Consider the following 21,960-nt stretch of genomic DNA (forward strand, 5'->3'; position numbering starts at 1 on the left):
ATGAAAAATTAACCATGATAATTTTACATTGTGATTTTACATAATGTCTTTGTTCTTGTTAATAATCTTGGTAATAATTCACTACACCCAATATTTAACTATACCTTTAACTAAAAATGTATATACATACAGTCTTGCCTTTTATACAGGAAGTTCTTATTGTCCAATTTATCTACGTTTTAAATGCTCCAGTTCCTGCTTTCTCTCTTCACAGCTTCAACGCTTTTTCCCCTCACACTTGCTGTGTTTCTTTCATACTGGCCCTTCCATTCCCATTCCATTCCATTCCATTCCCTGGAGGAATCCTGTATCAAATCAAAGCCACTGTTTTCTACAATATCTTAGGTACAGCATTGCAGTTATAAAAAAATACTGTTTCAAATGTGTAATTATCCTGTCATTGCAGCACTATAAAACTGCCACAGTTACCAGATGTCAAGTCAATGGCTTCATTTTACCTACCGGCTATCCCTGTTTGCCCGATTTCCCCCTTTTCTTTCCTGAAACGAATAATGTTTTTTAATGTATTTGTGATGGGAAAGCTGGTGACCTGATTATTTGTCTGAAGCAGGGCTGATTTAGCTGATTATTGCCATCATCGACTTAAACAAACTAAAGATGTCTGGTTTATTCCAAGCAGTAATATAATTAACCTATATCGATGTCTGGGTCTATAGTAAAACTGCTTCCCCTCCCCCTTCCCCTCCCTAATACAACTTGCTGGACCTCCTGGGCAAACAAATGTTCCTACCAGTCTTTTAGTGCTAGTGTAGAAGCATTTACCCAATCCTTTTCAAATAGTTACATATTTTGTATATACGCACTGCAGTATGCTCATGATTTACTATACTTTGTTGAACCACTGTACCTATTATTGCACTATATAATTGCTGAGAATATCATTTTCTATAACTTTATTACATAATTTACCTTGGGATAATTGATCAGCTAAATAAACATTTAAATAGACAATCAACCATTAACCAACAAATACGTAGCCTTATTTTAGTTATCTGTTCTTGTTTGGGTGACAAGAACACATTCCTGCAATGTTTCCTAAAAAAAGCCAACATTTATAATCCTATATGGCTAAATTGAAAACATATGTTTTGAATATTCCTTTACATAACAGCTTTGAAGCTAAAGTTTTTCATGCTCATCGGCTCTTTAGCTGTGTTTGAAATTCTTTGGTGCCCTGGAATCCTTTGTCATCAAGGGCAATGCATCAAAATGAACATGTACTCTATTGTTGTGCTGTACTGTTTTTGATTGACATTCAAATGAAACCTTTCTCCTGTGTTCTTTTCATGCTGCCTCTGCAAACACAAGCTGTCAGTAACTTCTATTCAAAGAGGAAAAAGAAAGGGAAAGAAAGCAGCTCTTTTTCTGAAATTAATGACCACAGGGAGAAAACACAATTGTCACAATCTAGGTCCTGATTAAATACAAAATATTTGCATGCCGCTAATATGAAAAGTTGCTGAAGAATTTGCAGCTCTGAATATCGCAGCGCCACTTCTGGCTGTATTAAATCTAAAATATCAGAAGCTGCGAACAGGGAGGAGATAAGCTTTGCCGGTGTGGCTTCCCAAATGGGCAGGCAGCAAGAAAGCCACTTCGAGCCAATCATATCGGTTGTTATTCAAGTTAAAACCGAGGATGGGATCCACAAAAATCTATGCGAGAGTATCTGGGTGCACCTAAGTGTGGACAGTGGAAACAGGGCATAACCTACATATGTCAAATTATTGAACTGATTTAATTTAATACCGCTAGAATGTGACCACGTTGTTTGGCACAGCAAATCATTTTAGATTTGATGAAAGTTTAGCAGGGTACAATTCATTTGCAATAATGCTGGTAATGTCTCTGCGAGTGATTCACAGCGTACACATTTTTTTATTTAATCGGGCCCCTAGTCTTCAAGTTCACAAGCAGTCATTTTATGATATTATAGACTGGAAAATCCACACACCAGGTGGTCAATTTCTTTTTGTTTTCAAGGTTATACCAGTGATTTTCAACCATATCAAGATTAAATGACAGATTAAATCCAGGTACTATAAAGGTGACGACTGTATTATAGCCACGTATTCATGGAATTGCTTTCTCCCTGCTGCAAAAGCAGCATTTCCAATAAATGTAGTGTGCCAGCACCTACACAAAGGATAGACAATTGCTGAGGTCATGCCAACAGTCTACCAAGAGACTCTTCTGATAAATAAAAGAGACTTTCTTCTTAATGGATGTTGTTTTATTTATTTATTTATTTTTCATCTACTGGAAATAGCTACAGTTTAAAGCACTTTTCTTGCACCCAATGATTTGGTCCCAAATGAAAAATAGTACCAAAAAAAAAAACAAAAAACGTGTAAGAATTCTGTAATATATAAAATGAATTATCTGTATAAACTAATATACAATATCTTAGAAATAGGACTGTTAGATGTGCATTTTAACCAGTTCCACCAGAAAACACCATGAGAATAACTAATGAATCAGGCTAGGAGGTAGATTAAATCAGAATAATTAGCCTACATTTGGCAGAACAATGTATATCACTTTCCTATAGCAGACCTCCATTGGAAAAAATATGCCCAATACATTACATCCATAACTTATGCCCATACCTATTCCGTCCCATCACCCAAGATGTGGTTTTCATTAGATTTTGTGGACCTTAACCCCCCCAACATTTATTCATCTTAATATTGCTTGGATTTATATTACTTGGTTGTGATTTAATTTTAAGAAGAGCAGAAAAACCTTTAAGAAAATATTACTATAAATGAAAAGTATTGACTCTTCTTCAAGATGTTGGCAGACAATCTGAAGGTTTATTCTATCCCCCCTTTTAAGGTATGTTGCTTAAAAGTGAACCAAATACTAAATAAATGAATACATGCATACACTAAATAATAACAATAATACATACACACTTTAGCATGAACAGCAAGGCTATTTTCTTTGAAGGAAATTAGAAGTTTATGTATATGGAAAATATAATATTTTGTCTATGAATCATCAATAATTCAGATATATTTATTTCATTTGTTTGACATCTGGTGCTATAAGTTAAATTTAGAACGACACATGAAAAGTGTGAGGGACCAATGTATACATCCATATAGAGAAAGTGTTTGCATGAATGCATGAAACATGTTAGAATTTCTTTCTGCTTAAGGTTTTGTCCATATTGCTTATTTAATTACAGATCAACCCTGTTCTGGATTAATAGGTTCAGGCTTTATAGTAATCTATTGCTAAGCAACAGGGGTACTGGATGACAGGTTTTAGTATCAAATCCAAGGCACCTACTGTTTGATTGAAGCTTACTGAAGCAAAATAACGATAAAATACCATGGTGTCCATCCGCAAAACTCCCCCTATTCATCCCTCTTTTACCTTCAGCAACTGAAATACCTAATTTATAACTAGAATAAAGCAGATTAACAGCTTGATGAAAAATACTTTAGCCTAAGATCAGAGTACAGGGTCATGATCTGTAAGCCCAGTCCCTCACCTCTGTGTTTAGAGCTTCCTCAGCCAGGTGGGGCAGTTGGCTATGATCAGATCCTACACAGCATGAACTGAGGTGTTTACTCAGGGTTGCTATATGAGAAAGTCATGTAAATGAATTGTACATATAAGGTACTTACTTTCTGTCCAATTCCCATCATGGTGGAGAGAATCCAGGATGCCCCAGCACATCTTTTAAGTTCACTGCTTCCCCCAGCAACATCCTCTGGTATTCTTGGCCTTGTTCTGTCCGAATGGACCCCATGCTACCTTCCTCGCCAGACAAGCACATCACACCCCTGGTTTTGAGGATGAATTTACCTCAAGAAAAAGGTTGAAGATTCAAGAGCCAAATTTGGTATTTGTTGATATGGAAAAGGGCAAAATGATTAATTCATTCTACATAGACCCATAATAATAGATTACATTTCCTTCCATGTTAATGTGAATTTCTTCCATTGATACTTGCCATATTCTCATCATTTGACTTTTCATGGCCCTGCAAATTAAGGACTGTTAACTCAATCAACAATAAGATTTTACCCTGTGGTTACAAGGATGTTAGACACTGCTACTTTGGTAAATAACTCATTAGTCTTTTAAGAACCCTTTTTTATTGAATTTGGTTGCACAAAACCTACTTTGAAACGGATTTCTGATGCAAGGGACTGGGTCATAGCGACTATGCACATTGCTTTTTTTGAAAGTACAGTCCCCTCAGGTCTTCTGACCTCAATCCCTTAAAGAAAACAACACAATAAAACTAAGCAAGAGGCTTTACAAAAGCTGTTTTTTAAACCCTGAAATGCTGATAAATCTGTACTTATTTAAACTTTAAACACAAAGTATTCAAAATAACATTCAAAACAAGCCCTGCTCACACACTTTTTAAATCATCAGGAGAAAAGGGAGTGTTAGCAACATTCAATCATAGAGAACATGCAGAAGAAAGTATTAGTCAAATTGCCAAATTTGGAATGTATATAATAGATAGGAATCCTACTATCATAAACACCAAGGATAGTTGTAATGTCAAGAAGACTAAGGATTTTAAAACATTTTCATTGCATGTAATACATATGGAACACAGTTTGATATGACTTATTTTAGAAATCAGAATTGTTTCTTTATTCAATGTAACATTGTGATAGCAGTGATGCTTGATTCGTACTAAATAAAATGCACCCACTAGAAAGGAATAACAAAGATATCACAGCACTCAAGTTTCAATTCCACTCGCATCATGGGAATTCATCCAAGGCCAGTTGACAGCTACAAAAGGGATATTTACCCTTAAGGGGACAGTGGATGATACTCTAAGTAACTCCTGGAAGTATTTGAAATCATATGCCCTAGTTCTGAATCTATTATAGCTGCTGAATACTTGAAGAGCAGTGCCTGCTTACTTGAATGAAGGTAAGTGTATTTTATCATTTAGACCGTACATTTTAAGTGTCATTTTAAAAAAAGGGAGAAGAAAGTCAAGCAGAAAATAATTAAAATATCAGTTCTTGTTGTACTATATGTTATATATGCAGTAAGACAATGTCAAGAGTTGCCTTAATCTATGTTTTTTTTTTATGCTTTATTATTATTTTATCATTTTAACATGTCCTTAAGTAAATTATTACTAATAATGCATTATTAATGCTATGTTTTATACTCAGTTATAAAATACTTCAACCTTGGTTTCTTTGTGTTGTTATGGAATAATGTTTAAATTAAAGCTAGTTAGAATACTGGAGAGAGGCAAGGTATTATTATTATTATTATTATTATTATTATTATTATTATTATTATTATTATTATTATTATTATTATTATTATTATTTATTAGCTGTTTATAAGTTTCATGTCTACTTTTGTCTGTTTCTGAATTAATATTTAGTTTTGTTTGAAGGCCACAGATACAAGTATGTGTGGTGCGGATATGTGTTGCAAAATAACATTTCAGGAGATTCTTAAAAGAGAGCAAAACAATGTGTTTCTTATATACAACTTCTTGACAATCAATATATAAACGTTATTGATCTTCTGTCAAAAATTGCAGAAACTGAAAATAACACTATTATCATGATCAATACAGCATTTAAGATCATATTGCCAGCTAAAACCATAACAAAATTAAAATCAACATCTCCACTAAATTTATCACCTTCTTATCATGAAATGGCTGGCATGCATCATCTATAATGGTGTTATACTTCAATGGTAAATATTATTAATTATAATAATGTTAACGTTAATTAGAGGTGGGAATCAATTAAGACACCTTTTACTGCAATGCTTATTGACAACCATGCAAGGTCACTTTCCATGTTGCCTGGTGTGCGCTGAAGTGTGGTGCTGGCTTCATTGATTGTATTTCTGGCCAGCGGCAGGGATGCTGGCTCCAGGGATCACCTCAGCATGGTCACCATCTGGAACAGGCTAGAAAGGGCACTTCTAGGGTCTGCAGATACACACATCATTTGTGCGTCACTGACTGCCCAGAGCACCTCAGGAAGACTCCCTCCTCAACTCCTCACTCCTCTCTGGCTGTTTCCCCTCTGCATTTAAACAAGCTGCTGTCATCCCACTCCTCAAGTAACCAACCCTTGACCCCACCTCTCCTCAGAACTAACGCCCCATCTCCCTACTCCCCTTCCTCTCAAAGACCCTCGAGCGTGCTGTTCACTGTCAGCTCTCTGACTTTCTGTCCCAACACTCACTCCTGGATCCTCTGCAATCCGACTTCCGCACAGCTCACTCCACTGAGATGGCTCTCCTGGCAGTCACTGACTCCCTCAGCTGTGCTCGGGTGGCCTCCCTCTCCTCAGTCCTCATCCTCCTTGATCTCTCTGCAGCATTTGACACTGTCGATCACTCCATCCTCCTCTCCTGCCTCGCTGACCTTGGAATCTCTGGGACTGCTCTCACCTGGTTGTCCCCCTACCTCAGTGACCGGTCCTACCAAGTGACATGGCGAGGTTCCTCATCCACCCCCCAACCTCACAGGCGTTCCCTAAGGCTCTGTCCTGGGCACCCTCCTGCTCTCTCTCTACACTCACTCCCTGGGTCCCCTCATCGCATGCCATGGTTTCTCTTATCATTTCTATGCAGATGATGCCCAGATCTTCCTGTCTTTTCCCTCCTCTGACCCTCTCATACCCTCTCTCATCTCTTCCTGTTCGTCTGCTATCTCCACATGGATGCAATTGCACCACCTCAACCTCAACCTCTCCAAATCCACTCTCCTCTTTTTCCCCCCTCTTCCTCACCTTCTGCTGACCTCTCCATCTCAATCCCCTTGGAAACTATGACACTCTCTCCCTCTTCTTCTAAGTACCTAGGAGTTCTTCTGCTAAGAAATACATAATAATAATAATAATAATAATAATAATAATAATAATAATAATAATAATAATAATACACACATCATTAGTGTGTCACTGACTGCCCACAACACCTCAGGAAGACTAGATCATAATACCTCTGCCACCAAACCATTCCCCTTCATTCCTTACCCAGCTCAGCCAAATTAATTTATCTCAGCCTTTACTTCCATTTCATCAACCCCCTTTTGAGTTCCCAGATCGTTACTCCATTTTTTTTCCATATGTATGCCTCATTCACGGATTCCTCCAATGGCCGTGTTACTCCATTAGGTTAACAAGACGCAATGCTACCGACCACAGGACAATTTCAGGTTGAAGGATAGTTATTGGAAAACCATGATTGTCTTAAACCAAGTGGTAAAGCCTACGGATGAAAAATAGGACAGCAAAGTCCCCGAAGTAGACTTTCATTAAGTCTGTTATATCACTGGGTACACTGGAGAACCAGAATGCTGACCAAAGGAGATTATGCGGCACTGAACCATACGAATTCACTAAATCTAAGAAGCTTTTTTCCCCCTTTCTTAGGGTACTGCAAACACATAATAACAACTATATGTATGGTGTCAGTCATTTGCTTATTTGTTTACAATCTTAACATATTTAACTTTCTGCTTTTGTTTTGATTTGAAAAACAAAGCTCTAGCTTTCATCATTGAATGCTCTACCTCTCTTTAAAGTTAACTTTTGTTCTGGCACTTAATGAATATGAGGTTTGCGGCGCAGAATATTTCCAGTTCTACTCAATAGTACTAACCAACAGCATTTTCCAATAGTTAGTAATTGTAAATGAAGGTAAGTGCATGTCATTGTGAGAAAATGCTGAAGTAATTTAAATCCAATATAGTAAATGCAAAAGGGCACATACAAGTAGACAGATTAGTTGTCATGCCTATCACTGAGAAGTGAAGCATTTTCCTGCCATGCTTTGTTAGATGAACAGGCGACCCTTTTTAAAAAATCATCAATTGACTAATCACGGTCATCTTCTTGCCAGAATAAATCACATCCATTAACATGATAAACTTATTCAGGTCAATCAAACCATTACAGCATTTTCCTGCATTATACCTTACCACATCAGCTATTAAACTGCATCTGCATTTATCTACTTAACTATAATTACACTTAATCAGCCTCCATTTTATTGTGGAAAGTATTATTGAGAGTACTGTATCCATTTTCTGTTACAGGAGTTTTAGCACTGGAATATGTTTCTGGGTTTCTAATTAGCAGTTATAATAATTGTTCTTAGCCATCATCCCTATTTAAAACTGTAAGCATTAAAAAATGTGAATATCATATTGACTACAAAGACATACGATGGCCCGGACCAAATCAAATCTTCAGCCCACATGCTAATAACAAATGGAAAACAGTGCTTCATTGTGAATATGCTTTGGGTAGATGGAAAAATCCTCTAGCAAATGCAAAATAATGGTGAGTCACGTAATTATTGGTCTGGGACTATATATAGGATTATTCAGCTTTTAAACCATAATTTTAATTGAAGTGATTAAGCATAAACTATATTGTACATACATATACATTGTTTGTGAAAATGTGGAATGTATACTATTGATGTACAGATAAAATAATGAATGGTGTCATGATCTGTGAAAAAGGCACTTTAAAAACCAGCTACATTAGCAATTCAGGTGAATGTAGTCTGGTTTTGATTAGTAATGCTACTCAAGGCACACATACTTTTGCACTTTTACTACAGAAATAAAGAATGCAGCACTAAAGCTATGTGGATAATAACTGGTTATAGATAAGGCATTTTGAAGATTTAATGCTAACATCCTCCTCCATAAGCAATAATTATAAATAAATTAAATAACTTCAGTTATTTAATTCAACACTACTTGTTGAACTAAGATATCACATACAGGTTATAAACATCAATGGTCTAAATATATTTAAAGCCAGCGTGCTTAACATGACATTTAACAAATTAACATATTTAAAAATATTCAACTATTTTGAGAATAGTAACTGTGAAATATGGATTTTCTTATGTAATGAAGAGGTGAATGAAAAGAGTTTAAACTCAGATACAAACAATAAGTCACTATATGATACTTGAAGAATATTTTGTGATTTGTTTTTTTACATACTGCTTACATAATTGATTTTCACCTGCTACTACATATGTTACCACAAATGTATGGTGAAAATAATAAATTATTACAAATGACCATTTACACAATAGATATATAATTTTGTAGTTTTTGTTTTCTACTCTGCCTTAAGTCTTTTGGTAAAAGTCTGAGATTTTTAATTGATTCCCACTTTGAAATGGTTGAAAAAAGCCAGTTAATTCAGCTATAAGGCATTGTGTAGGACAGGATAAAAAGGTAGTGGACTGTGAATAAGCATGTTTTTTTAGAAGGCATCTGTTCAAGCTGGAGCTTTCATCAGTTTTTAGAGCATAAGAGTGGGTGTGTTTTTGGTTTTACAATCTGATTACTGCATGTAAATTCTCCATACATCTCATAATCCCCTAATGCTTCCTAACACCTAATGTCTTCATTAACAGTCCAGACAAGCACCTGTGCAAAATAATATTTGTATTTGGATCATAAAGAATAATACAGTTATGATAATAAAGTTTTTTTTTTTTTGCCAATTCAAAAAGAAATTCATTTTTAATATGATCTATATATGTTATATTTTTTATATATATATATATATATATATATATATATATATATGAGCTTTTTTCTTGATGCTCTGAGGAAGACAATATCCAGGAGTTGTGGTTGAAATAGCAAGCGAAGGTCGAGAGACCAGGCAAATACTACAGGGCAGGCAAATCCAGGAGTCAAGTCAGCAGGTAAGTCAAAGATACAGGCAAGGGTCAGGAACACAGACAGAGCAGATACTAAATGGGAATGCTTAGACTGTTCCACAGAAAGGAAAACAAGACCTTACAGATAAGATAGGAACAAAGGGCTTTAAATACAAGGTGCAGAGGGGATTGGGCATCAAGGAACAGGTGTGTGGATTGATTAGGAACCGAGGAACAATGAAGTCTAAATGACAGGGAGTAGATGACAGGTGATGATGAGGAAAACTAGAATTTGGGAGACTGTGACCTCTGGAGGCAAACCGGGGAAGTGTGAGGTGAAACCCTGACGAATGTATCACATGTAAAAGTGGTTGAACTGCAATTTAAACATTATAAAGAAAGGATAAAACACATTGATAATTTTAACTGATAGGGAGACATTTTACTCCCTCGATAGATAGGTGGACAAGGAATACTCAGGGCCTGATTTAACTAAAATAATACCAAACTAGTTTATTCAGCTACAACGAAGCGCTCTGGAGATGGTCAGTCGGGAAGATACATCTAAAGTTTTTCTAAGGAACATGCTATCATATACAAGATGACTCCCTGTGGTTGCTGGGCAACTACATGACATCAGTGAGGTGCCCCAAACTTTATCACACGTCTCCTTTGTCTTATGTTCTCTCTAAGGCCTTGGATGAAAATGTTTTTCAAAAAACAGCCACACAGAACTACTGCAGCTGGCCTCTCCAGAGCAATACACGAAGCTTAAATTCATAAATGGGTTACACAATCTTGCTGCAACAATGGTGCGGATATAATATATTTGGCATCTAGTCAGGGCACTGTCCTGCATCAAGATTAAGATGGACTACAAAGTATGCATGTACAAAGATTACTTCAAGATTTCTTCAGGTGTACTAAGTAAACATTTTCAGAAACTTAAAATACATTAAAATATGTAATCATTCTTCTGTATTATTAGATGACATTTAAGGAACATTATGCCATTAAAAATAACTTTATATTCTGTGTCATTTTCTTATGCAGAAACTGATGTTATACCTTCACCTTTACCTTATTGAGCTTCTGACTCAATACTCAGTTTAACAAATGAGGGTTGTGGAAAATATATGGCCACTGTCCTTATTTTGAATGCTGGTCTGTGACAGTGGTGCTTTCTCCATGTTGAGAAGGAAGGGAATATTGGATTCAGTGTAAATTGCATTTTGTTTGGGCACATGTACAGTGCACAGCATGTACCGATTCTGGAGAGAATGTACTTGATTATGATTCCAGTGTTGCTTTCTGGTGAAGATTTGATATGAAGACATAAGAGTCTCAACAGCTTTAATAAAGCCTTGCTCAGTTCAGATTGTCTAAAGGCAATGAAATACAGTTTCTACATTCTGAACAGTAAGCGCTTGCACTGGTTATGGCCAGCTATGTCACTCAGATTTAGCAGAATTCTATCAATTACTTGAAGTATGAATGTATTTATATAGTATAATATTAACCCAGCAAAAACAGAAGCATTTTCTATATCAATCTTTTAATTTACACAGATGGTATCTTAAACATTGTGCAGTACAAAAGAAGATTACACAGATGCATTGTTTTTGAAATGAGTAGTTTCTGATGAAGCCCCTTTTCTGCCAAAATGATGTACTTTAGTCACAATAGAACACATTTTTAGCAGTTACCCACTACAGGCAAGAAATAAATAGGATGGTTTGAAAAAGTTTACAAAATGTTTTATTTCTATTTAATATTTTGTCCTCAAAATTTGAAAACGCTGACCAAATGCAAAACATTGGAAATATGAAGACCCTAATTAAATTGAAACATGGACCTCATTGCAAACCGATCATTTGATAGTAACATTCCATTTGCGTAGAATCAAGAGGGATCTGTGAAACGGAGAGCGGCCATCCAGAAGAAACTGCAGTTTACCATTTGCACTCCCAGAAAACCAATTCCATAGCAAAGATATCCACCCGTAACACAGGCTCAGATGGGATTTATCAGCCTTCCCTACTTAATCTGGTTCCCCAGAGGTTTCAGAGGAAAATTTACTCAATTATGTCTATGATTTAATTAAACAAATGAAACCAATGAGTACAAGTTGAAATAGATCTTGTAAGGGGCAAACGTTAAGCTTACAAAACTAAATTTGAGAGATAATCATGATATCATATCTAACTTCAAATTGTATTATTATTTAAGTTGGATTATGTTTAATTCTAATTACATGAAATACATATTGTTGTCAACATTATTAACCAAAAAAGCCAGATAATTATCATTGCTAATACAGCCCAGAAGTCTAAGATATCCAAGTTCAATAAGTTTTGAGTTCAGCACCATGGACAACATAATTGTATTTTCTTCAGCAGGAGCTCCACTAATTCCCTTAAATAATTTATCTTCTGCAATATACATTTACAGTGTATTCATATTCATAAGAATCTCTCTTATAATCACAAGCACTACTTAGACAGATTGTTATCAGTAATTCACTATCAAATATGTAGTCAAACAGAGAGCACGGTTTAAGTATTATATCCTCTTTATGATATTGAATGATTGCAAAGGTTATTTAAATATTAATACAGTAGTGGATTATTTTAACAATAACGAATGTAACAAGACTCCACATGTAAAATAATTGAATAATGAAATATTATCTTGATATTCACATGGCTCTTATCTCCATTTGGGTTCCTAAAGCTCCCATTGTATTTATACAGTTCAGGATAGATAGAAATTTGAACAGCATTTCATGATATATCTAAACTAAAGGCTAGACCAAATCAAAACTTTGACTGACCCTCAAAATGTAATTTAAAAACATGAACATGGCTTCTGTCAATAATTGAAAACACAATAGGATACAGGTTTGTACTTTTTGATGTGTTGGCAAGTCAAAGGTTTGATTTGGTCTTGTCCTATGTCAATTCATTTTAGCATTTATTGTTTTCCTCAAAGTCACAGAGCAAGATTTGATGTTTTCTTTTTAACTCTTTTCCTGACACCATTTTACAAAATTAATTAAATTTGGTTTGACTGTTGTAACACACACTGTATTTGTTTGACACATTAGAATATGATTTTAGTACAAAGACTGCAATGTATGCTAGTAGGTTGTTGTGAAAAATGACAAAAACTGGATAACACTATTTCCAACATATTATTTATTTTTGCTTGAATGAAATAAGAGCCTCAGGGATACAGTGTCCATATTCAGACATGGTCATTTCTCAAGAGTCAGATTGTCAGTTTTCCATTGGTTTTGTGGTTAGTTTGCCCGGGATCAACTAGTTAGCGATCAATCATCAGTTGATATTAGTTTTTTTTTTTTCTATCAAGTAGCATTTGTATTTGGTGTCTATTGATGTCCTAATATGGACACTGTACAGGCGAGATCTTTCCCCCTGTGATACTACTCAAATATTTATATAGTCATTCTGTAAAAGAAAGCTCATTACTGTGCTTTTATCTTCCTTTTTTATTCTTCAGCCAACCATTTCTCTATGATGATCACATCAATCAACAGGCAGTCAACCTTAGCTACACATATGAATGGAAGTTTAACAACAGAAGGTGTAAAGAAACTGAATTCTCTTCAGAGTATCAGACATTGAGATAAAAGCAGTTTTGTTTTTCTTAAGCTTGCGTAACAGGAGACTGAACTCATGAACAGTTAGTCAAAATACAGTTTGTAACAATTATTAAAGCTTTACCAATAGTGTAAAGTTGATAAATGTTGCTAAAGAAAAACAAACTGCAGTTTCTGCATGCATTCATATATGTATTAAATCCTCAGTACAGCGTTACCTTTTGTGACTATTTCACTACAACCTGTTATGCCTGACGCCAGAAAGCAGACAGAGATAATTAATGTCCCTTTGCCAATACCTCACAGTTCAAATACACCCCTGGGAAGGACGGCTGGAAAATGGGCACTGGCTGAATTGCAGAGGAAATATCCTACAGCTAAAACTTATCTTTTACACTTTGCAATCTGTAGTGGAGATTGAGGAGTGGTATCAGTAAACAGTAAATTACTAGAAAAAACATTTGCTTTATAGCCCATATCTGATAATAGTCACAGACCAAACTATCGGCATACAATGTTATTCGCTAGCTATTTTAGATTAATAAATCATGTACATATTTATTGTCTGTATTTTCCAAAGGTATTGAAAATCCTAGAGAGTAGTGGTAAAGAAACCAGTAGATTGAATTAAATGAAGCTCTACTCACTTGTATGAATCAATAAACTTCACAACATTTAAATAATTAATTTATAAGCTACATTTCCAAATGATGTTTCTTGCACTAAATGAATCCATGAACTGCATTGTTTCAAAAGAATGGTGGCAATATTCTTGTCTGCAACTGCACTCATATTTCCCATTTATTTTTATTCTTATTTCATTTGATGTACAGCTACTGTTTTAAACCTGTTCTTACTTCATCTCTGGTAATGTGAAAATTGTAAGTGAACTCAGTTTGAAATGTGCAAAAGAATCACAGAGATAAAATGTATGAATAAATGAATTTTAATTTTAAGTTACATTTGATATCATACAAAGTAGTTTGTTATATCTCTGCAATCGTATATTTCCATAATCTTCAAAAAAAAAAAATGAAACATTAAGTTGTTCATATCATAAAGGGTTAAATATGGAATTTTGCAGTTTTACATTACCTTGATAATGACCCACAAAATGAAGCCTGAATCTCGCTGTTAGCAAATCAATAATAAAAGTCATCCATCCACAAGTTCCTATTATTACATATGAGAAATCCATAATGTCAGCAACTATGCCCATTTAAGCAAACATTAATCACAATTTTCTGTCTGCTTTCCTTTGGATTTATACCACTTTATTAGAAGTGCTATTCCGAGAAGCTATCCTGGAGAACAAATCGTGACAGCAGTGGAGAACACCATGCTATCAAATTGACTCCAGAAATGATAAGAAATAAAACATACGGGAAGCAAGTTATACTAAATGATGAAGAAAAAAACATGTTTTGCTTGAGGGATCACTCTTCTTTGACACACTGTAGAAGATATATGGTACCGGTGTGCACACACATTTATACCCTCAATGGACACTTCAGAATTTCATAAATGAGAGATTGGCTTAAATTCAATAATGTCAGTTTTATATATCATACAGGCTTTTACGGGAAATACTAGCTCTAATGAAAAATAGATACAATATCTAGAAAAGGTGCAAGTTAGCAATTGCAAATAATTAGTGTTCCTTCATCACAGTTTATGGACAATTAGCCAGTCAGAGGCCTAGGAATTAAGGGCAGTTAGGTCATTCCAGTCTTAAATGTGGACATTATTTAGCTGTTAGCTATTTCTTCTTATTGGGTTATTTTGGTTTGTACTGGTGATTATCTTGTGATTTAATAGAGCAGTGCACTACCTTTCTTTAAAATAACTTTATTTTGTTCAGACGCGATTAGCTTTTTGAATATATTTCCCCTCTTCATCTCATAAGGCATCGTCATAAAGGTTTGCACATACTAATTCTCTTGAGTTGCATTTTGAAAAGCAGAAAGTTTTTTCTGAATGCAATGCAACATGATGAGGAATTCAGTTGGTCTGCAAGTGTCCCAGTGTGAGCTGCTACTTGATACTAATGTTTCCTCTAGCTCTTTTCACAAAGGATCTTAATACAGATAAAATACTATATTTGACTCTAGCATTAGCACTTATCTTGTTTCCATGACATTTCCAATGTCCTTGGGTGTTTATTCCTTTAAATAGCGTCACATAAATATATGCGTTTCTAATTACAGACCTTTTGCAATATCTGTGGAATTTAACAGTGACTTCTCTGATTTAAAGTATTCAGTGTTCATCACAATCTGAGACACCCTTTAGCTCCTGCTAAATTGTGTTTCTCTTATAGTTCAATTATTGCAATTTTGTAACATCTCTCAAACTGCTTTCAGTCATTAAATACATAATATATAAATACATTCTGGGAAATATCTTGAACTATTTGGTTTCTGACATTATTATTATTATTATTATTATTATTATTATTATTATTATTATTATTATTATTATTATTATTGTTGTTGTTGTTATGGTTATTATATTTCTTAGCAGACACCTTTATCCAGGGCAACTTAAATTGTTACAATATATCACATTATTTGTTACATACAATAACCCATTCAATGACATCTGATAAATATATGATTCAAACTAAATCTGATTATTACATGTTGGTGTGCAAATCAATGTGTTTTTACAGCATCTTTGCTAGTGTCAAACATATAAATGTCAAAACAGAAAATAAACAAATATTTGTATGTTCTGTGAACAGAGCTTCAGCAGACTAGAAAACAAATGTCAGCACAGTTACATTGACATTTATTTACATGATTCACTAATAGAATTACCTAAATAACAACATTTATGTGTATATAGGTACTGAAAACATTGAATGTGCTGAAGGGACACCAGTCAAAGGAAAAACTACAACATTTTCTTAGTTTTACAAGACATTGATATGATCTCAATAAATGATTACTAGAGCTGCACATCATACTGAAAGGGATATTACAGTAGAGTAAGCCTTTATTTTCTAAGCAAGTTCAAGATGCAATCACTCTTTGTTTATTGATAGTTTAGTTGCAGAAGCACCTTGCCACACCCTTCTGCTAATGTGGCTCTGCATATTTAACTGTCAAATAATATATATTTTACGCCACATCACCAGGCCAAAAAGGGGGATCAAATCCAATAATGCAACATACACAGTGCATTCACCTTTCATTTTATGTGACACATAAAACACTTTTAAGTGTAATTATTTTAATTTGTGGCCTCCCTCAATAACTAATGCTGTAAATACTCCATCTGCCACCCATTTTCACATCTGCATATCTGTATTTTGGTTTAGCTGCATACTTGTAACTAATATATATATATGTATGTATATGTGTGTGTGTATCTACGCATGTGATTGGTATAACTGAAGAAGAGAGAAGAGAGAATAAAACTAAAACAATACCATAAGCAACTACCGTGCAACGTAGACCAGTGACATACCACTGTGCCATAACAGCTTCACAAAGTACTATTGTCACTTTTCATGTACTGACAAAAACTGACTGTAGTGTAATTAATTATTCAGCAGATGTTTTTAGTCAAAACAACTTACAGTGAAGACAGGGTGACATCTTAATTAGCCATGTCTGCTGCCGGGTACAGTAAGTCTGTGCCAGAGTTGGGTACCTGCAGGTAACGTCCTAGTAACAAGTCCTCATCCATATTCTGTGGAACACCGAAACCAGTAATAGCTACTCAGCTATTTGTGAATTTGCCTATGCATATGTGATGTACATTCATTATAGATATAACAAGGATCGTGCGGTACCATTCAATCACCCAACTGCATGGAAAAAAGGGTGTATATACTTCCATTTTCCTTCTCTATAGAGTACACTAATGATTGGTACTGAGGTAAGATATTCTGCCTGAGAGTAGCCTCTGTGCAAGGGAAGTCTTCTAGACCTTTCATTCCTTTTTGGATTTTGGAATTGTCTTTTTTTTGACATCATTGATGGCACCAATTAGAGAGGCTGCTAAGTACAGATGGCACCCAAATGCCTCTGCCTTAGCCCACCATCTGCTCTTAGACCACCTCTCCCAGAAGCTATGAGCAGTCCTGAAACACTTTACAAGCACTTATTAAACTGTATAACCAATTTAATAAACTCCCCTGACTGTATCACCTGTCACACTATGATGAGGGAATGTTTTGTGAATATTTTGTGTACTACACTCTGTTATAAGAAAGTTATGTGATTCAGGAAGCAGATTTAATTAGGTTAGTTTATGTCCTATGTGTTGGTAGGGCTGGACACACAAGTGTTGATATATTATGTTTAGCAGGGCATTTTGAATACTATGATATGTAGTTGGGTCAGAAGTCCGCACTGTTGAGGATACTCAATGACCAAAGATATGACAGACATTCAGGGAGAACCTAAAAGGTGATGTAATAGCCTTCACAAAGCAGGAGTATTTGTGTGCTGGGGGTGACATCCTCTCTAGTAGCTGCTATTGATGATGTCATAAGTAATATATTCCTAAAAAGTGATGAAAGGTCTCAGTTGTCAGTTGTGCTCACTTCCAAGCACCAGTCTAGAGATTGCATAATGGATCAGAATCATAACTGACAACAAACATTCAAACTAGTATCAATGAAAAATGAATTTATTTTATTTGTTGTTTTCTATGTTTTGGTAGTTTTTATTATTATTATTATTATTATTATTATTATTATTATTATTATTATTATTATTATTATTATTTACCATTGCTATGCTTAAAACACATCAGAATTGGGGAAAATATATTACAGAAATGTGTGTTAGAACCATCAAGTTATTGACTCATATATTAACAAGTAAATTAATATATCTCCATGTTCTTGTTTACTCTTTAATATTACTGCCTGTATGTGTTGTAGCAGGTTAGCATTTGATTATAGTGACTCTGTTTAATCATATTTCACTTTGGACAACTGACTGCAATTGCTTTCGACTGATAACATGCCAGAATTCCAATTAATACAATCAATCACACTACAATAGCGCTGTGTATCTAGCTTTTAAAAGAAGGCACTTGCTGGATCACAACACTGTGTGACCTAACCAAGGTAATTAGAAATATGTTGTTTTTTTTACTACTACAATTAGCATGCCCGTTAATTAGTCCATTTTAATTATGGTTACAAAACCTCACCCTCAAATTAGCTACTAGTCAGAATGGGTATCTGTAAAAGTGTTTGGCATGTATTAAGGGGATACCTAATAATGCGCTCTGAAGAGAGACTGATGTCTGAACTCCAAGACATTATGTTGGGTGGGGGATTGGTTTACTAAACTGTAGAAGGCTTTTCTATGACACTGGTGTTATTGTTAATTTATTAAAGAAGAATATGGATTTTTAATACCATACCCATCAAAGCACCCCTTATGACCAAGTCAGGGCAAGGGAATGAACTCGTGCTGAACTTGTGTACGTTACACAATCCCATCTTCACCATGTTACACAACAAACAATAACCCTTGACAGTCTCCCAAACAAGAACTAAGCAAGTTGTGCTTACTCCAGAACTGAAAGCAAAATCAGACCCATATTTTTCTTCTCATTAACATGCAATGCAGGCTGTGATTTTGCATTTTTATTCTTGATGTGTGGGAGGCACAATTTTACTGTTTAGACTACTGTTCTCAGAGAGGTCATTATCAGGTTGAATTGAGGGAGTTATTTACAATATTCTCCATTATTGGAAAGCTTTCACAGACTATAGTTGCATAGGACAGTCAAAACATGACTTTATATTGAGCTCATTGTGTAATACCCAGATCATTACGTAAAGATTATCGTTATTGAAATGTTTCAAATGACGTATTATTTGTGCAGTTGTTAGTTTTTTAAGAGAGTCCCTCTAACTCACCAGTCTCTGCATTATTCTTCACTTACAAATGCTAAAAACTGGTTTGTTTTGTATCTTACAACACTAAATGGTCCACACGTTTGTTTACCTCTGTATCTACTGTGTATAAATGGAGACCTGTATGGGAAATTAATTTTCAGTGTAATTTAAAATGACATAATTACTTTCTATAATGGCATACAAGACTAAGCTCAAAGTAGACAGAAAGTTAGATAGATAGCAGAGTCTGAGTGTATTAAGAGTTATCCTTCCTGGAGGAGGTCAAGTTTTATAGGTAATTTAAAATACTGAAATATATTTAGTTATAGTAGTAATAGTAATAAACAGAAAAATGGCCCATACAACAAAAACAACATCAACAATACTATAGACACATCCATGAAACAAGAACAAATTTATAGCAGCCGATATCAACCAGAAGAAGTTTCAAAAAGTTTTAAATATTTATTCAATGGCAAAATAATAAAATTATCTGAACTTTTAATAAATAAAAAACATTTTCACTATATTGTATTACATATTAAATCTGAGCCACCCTCTTATTATTCATTTATTTATTTTAACAATTCTGCTACTGAGACTGGGAACCCCCTGAGACCACTTAGAAAACCTCACCTTTTGCAAAATAACACCGATTTTATTTGGTCATTTGCTTGGTCCTTTTCTGCTGTCACAAAAGCTGACATGGACAATCTGGTTATAATGGAAACCAGTCTTCTAATACTGCATTACAGAAAAAAGCTTCTGACATTACAAGGCTTATAAACCACTGAGAACAAAGACAAATGTGCATGGCATAAAATATGAAATATAAAGAATCCCTTTAGGCATTTAGCATTAGTTTCAAAATATGATCTTTATAAGAGTTCCTGTTTTTTTACCAGTATATAATTTCTCTTGGTTGATATACCATCAAGACTGTAGGGTTAACTGTCCTTTTTTGACATGCTTTAAAAAAATCTTTCTAAATTTTTTTAAACATTTTTGTAAATTGGTAGATTGTCAAGGCCGAAAACTTATCACAAAGTCACAATTTTCAGTTGTCATTCACAGTTAAACATTGGCAGGAATTATTACTTCCAACCATTTAAAATGATTTTTTCCATCTCTTGCAGAGGATTTTTTGGAAAGCTCTTCGAAAGTCTTGATTGAAGATTGTGTAAATCACAGGGTTCAGAGAGCTGTTGCAGTAACCGATCCAAAAGAAAAACTTAAACAAGGTTTCAGGGATTTCACAAGATTCTCTGCAAACCCCATACAAGCTGTAACTAAAGAAGAATGGAAACCAGCAGACCACAAAAACACCCATGACAACAGCCAGAACAAATGTGAATCTCTTTTCTCTGGCTTGTGAAATTTTCTTTCTAGATGCTGTGTTTCGTCTTTTACGCCTGGAGGAAAACAATTCTATTGATTTGTTGCTAGATCTTGACATACGGCTGGACTGTTTGGACAAGGAACTATTTTTTCTGCTCCTCCTCCGATCTTTCTTTGAGCTTGGTTCCTGGCATTTTTTCCCTTTGCCATCTGATGTGCTGCTCTCTTCCAAGTCTATTTCAACTTCTTCCCGTGATTTCTGTACATTGGGCAGTGATGGGCAGTGTCCATTTTCTTTCTCACCATTAGCTTTTAAAGAGGCACCTCTGCTTAGTCCATTCTCAGTCTGAGAAGATCCATCTGTGCCATGTTTTTTCTCTGACATATTTCTTGTTCTGGTTTTGGCCACTTGATAAATTCTGATGTATACTAATATCATTATAATGCAAGGGGCAAAAAAAGATCCTATGCAAGAAGAGAGGATGTACCACGTCTCGTCATTGAGCATACACTGAGGATGAATATTGTTGTCACTGTTTCTGTCCATAGAAATCAACGGTGGGAAAGATATCACAGCAGAGATAAGCCACACCACAACTATAATACACTTCACTCTTTTAGGAGTCCTTTTGAGGTTGTATTCAACAGCTTGTGTGACTGACCAGTATCTGTCTAAGCTGATTGCGCACAGGTGGACAATGGACGAAGTGCAGAACAAAACATCTAAAGCTAAATAAACATCGCACCATCCGTTCCCGAAAAACCAGTAGCCCATAAGTTCATTTGCCAGGGAAAAGGGCATAACAAGGGTAGCAACCAGGATGTCTGCACTGGCTAGAGAGACCAGGAAAAGATTCTGGGGTGCTTTCAGTGCCCTACTTGTTAAAACCGCAATGACAACCAACACGTTTCCGACAATGGTAAACACAATGAGAAAGCTTACAAGCGCTGCCAGAGTCACCACAGAAGCCAGGGAATACCGACTCTGCAGGGACGAGGAAGAATTTGCAGAGGCTACAACAGAGGTGTTGATCCAGCTGAAATTGGATACATCCATCGTGTTGCTACTTTCCCCCAAGGCTTTCATTCGGGAAACATCCTTAAAACTCTCCGTTTCCAGCACCCACTACAATCGGGCATAGCAGGCAGTGATCTGCATGTAGTCCAAATACTGTTCCTCTTTTCTTTACCTGCTCGTTATTGCCAGCTTTCATTTTTGAAGTGCATGTCTCCTTTCTCAACTACAGTGACCAGATTTAATAGTGATACATGCATAACATAAATAAAAATAAAACCTTCTTCAAAAGCATCCTTTCTCACTCCTGCTGCCCAGTTCTATACATCCACCGCTCGTCCACACTGTTTCCTCTGTTCTAGCAGAGAGGTCTGGTTTCCACTGCTCCCCTGTAGCTCTACATCCTTCTGCCACAAAGTGTCCTGC

At 35.3% G+C, this 21,960-nt stretch overlaps 1 protein-coding gene across 1 annotated transcript; it reads right to left on the reverse strand.

Moving 5' to 3' along the window:
- Positions 1-19,707: 19,707 nt before the first annotated feature.
- adra2c (adrenoceptor alpha 2C) lies at positions 19,708-21,918 on the reverse strand. Its single transcript, XM_066720985.1, has one exon. The coding sequence runs from the start codon at positions 21,604-21,606 to the stop codon at positions 20,290-20,292; it is 1,317 nt and encodes a 438-aa protein (XP_066577082.1). The 5' UTR covers positions 21,607-21,918; the 3' UTR covers positions 19,708-20,289.
- Between the last annotated feature and the right edge of the window lie 42 nt (positions 21,919-21,960).

This window comes from Amia ocellicauda, chromosome 13, assembly GCF_036373705.1.
Source record: "Amia ocellicauda isolate fAmiCal2 chromosome 13, fAmiCal2.hap1, whole genome shotgun sequence".
In the NCBI taxonomy this organism is placed as follows: Eukaryota; Metazoa; Chordata; class Actinopteri; order Amiiformes; family Amiidae; genus Amia; species Amia ocellicauda.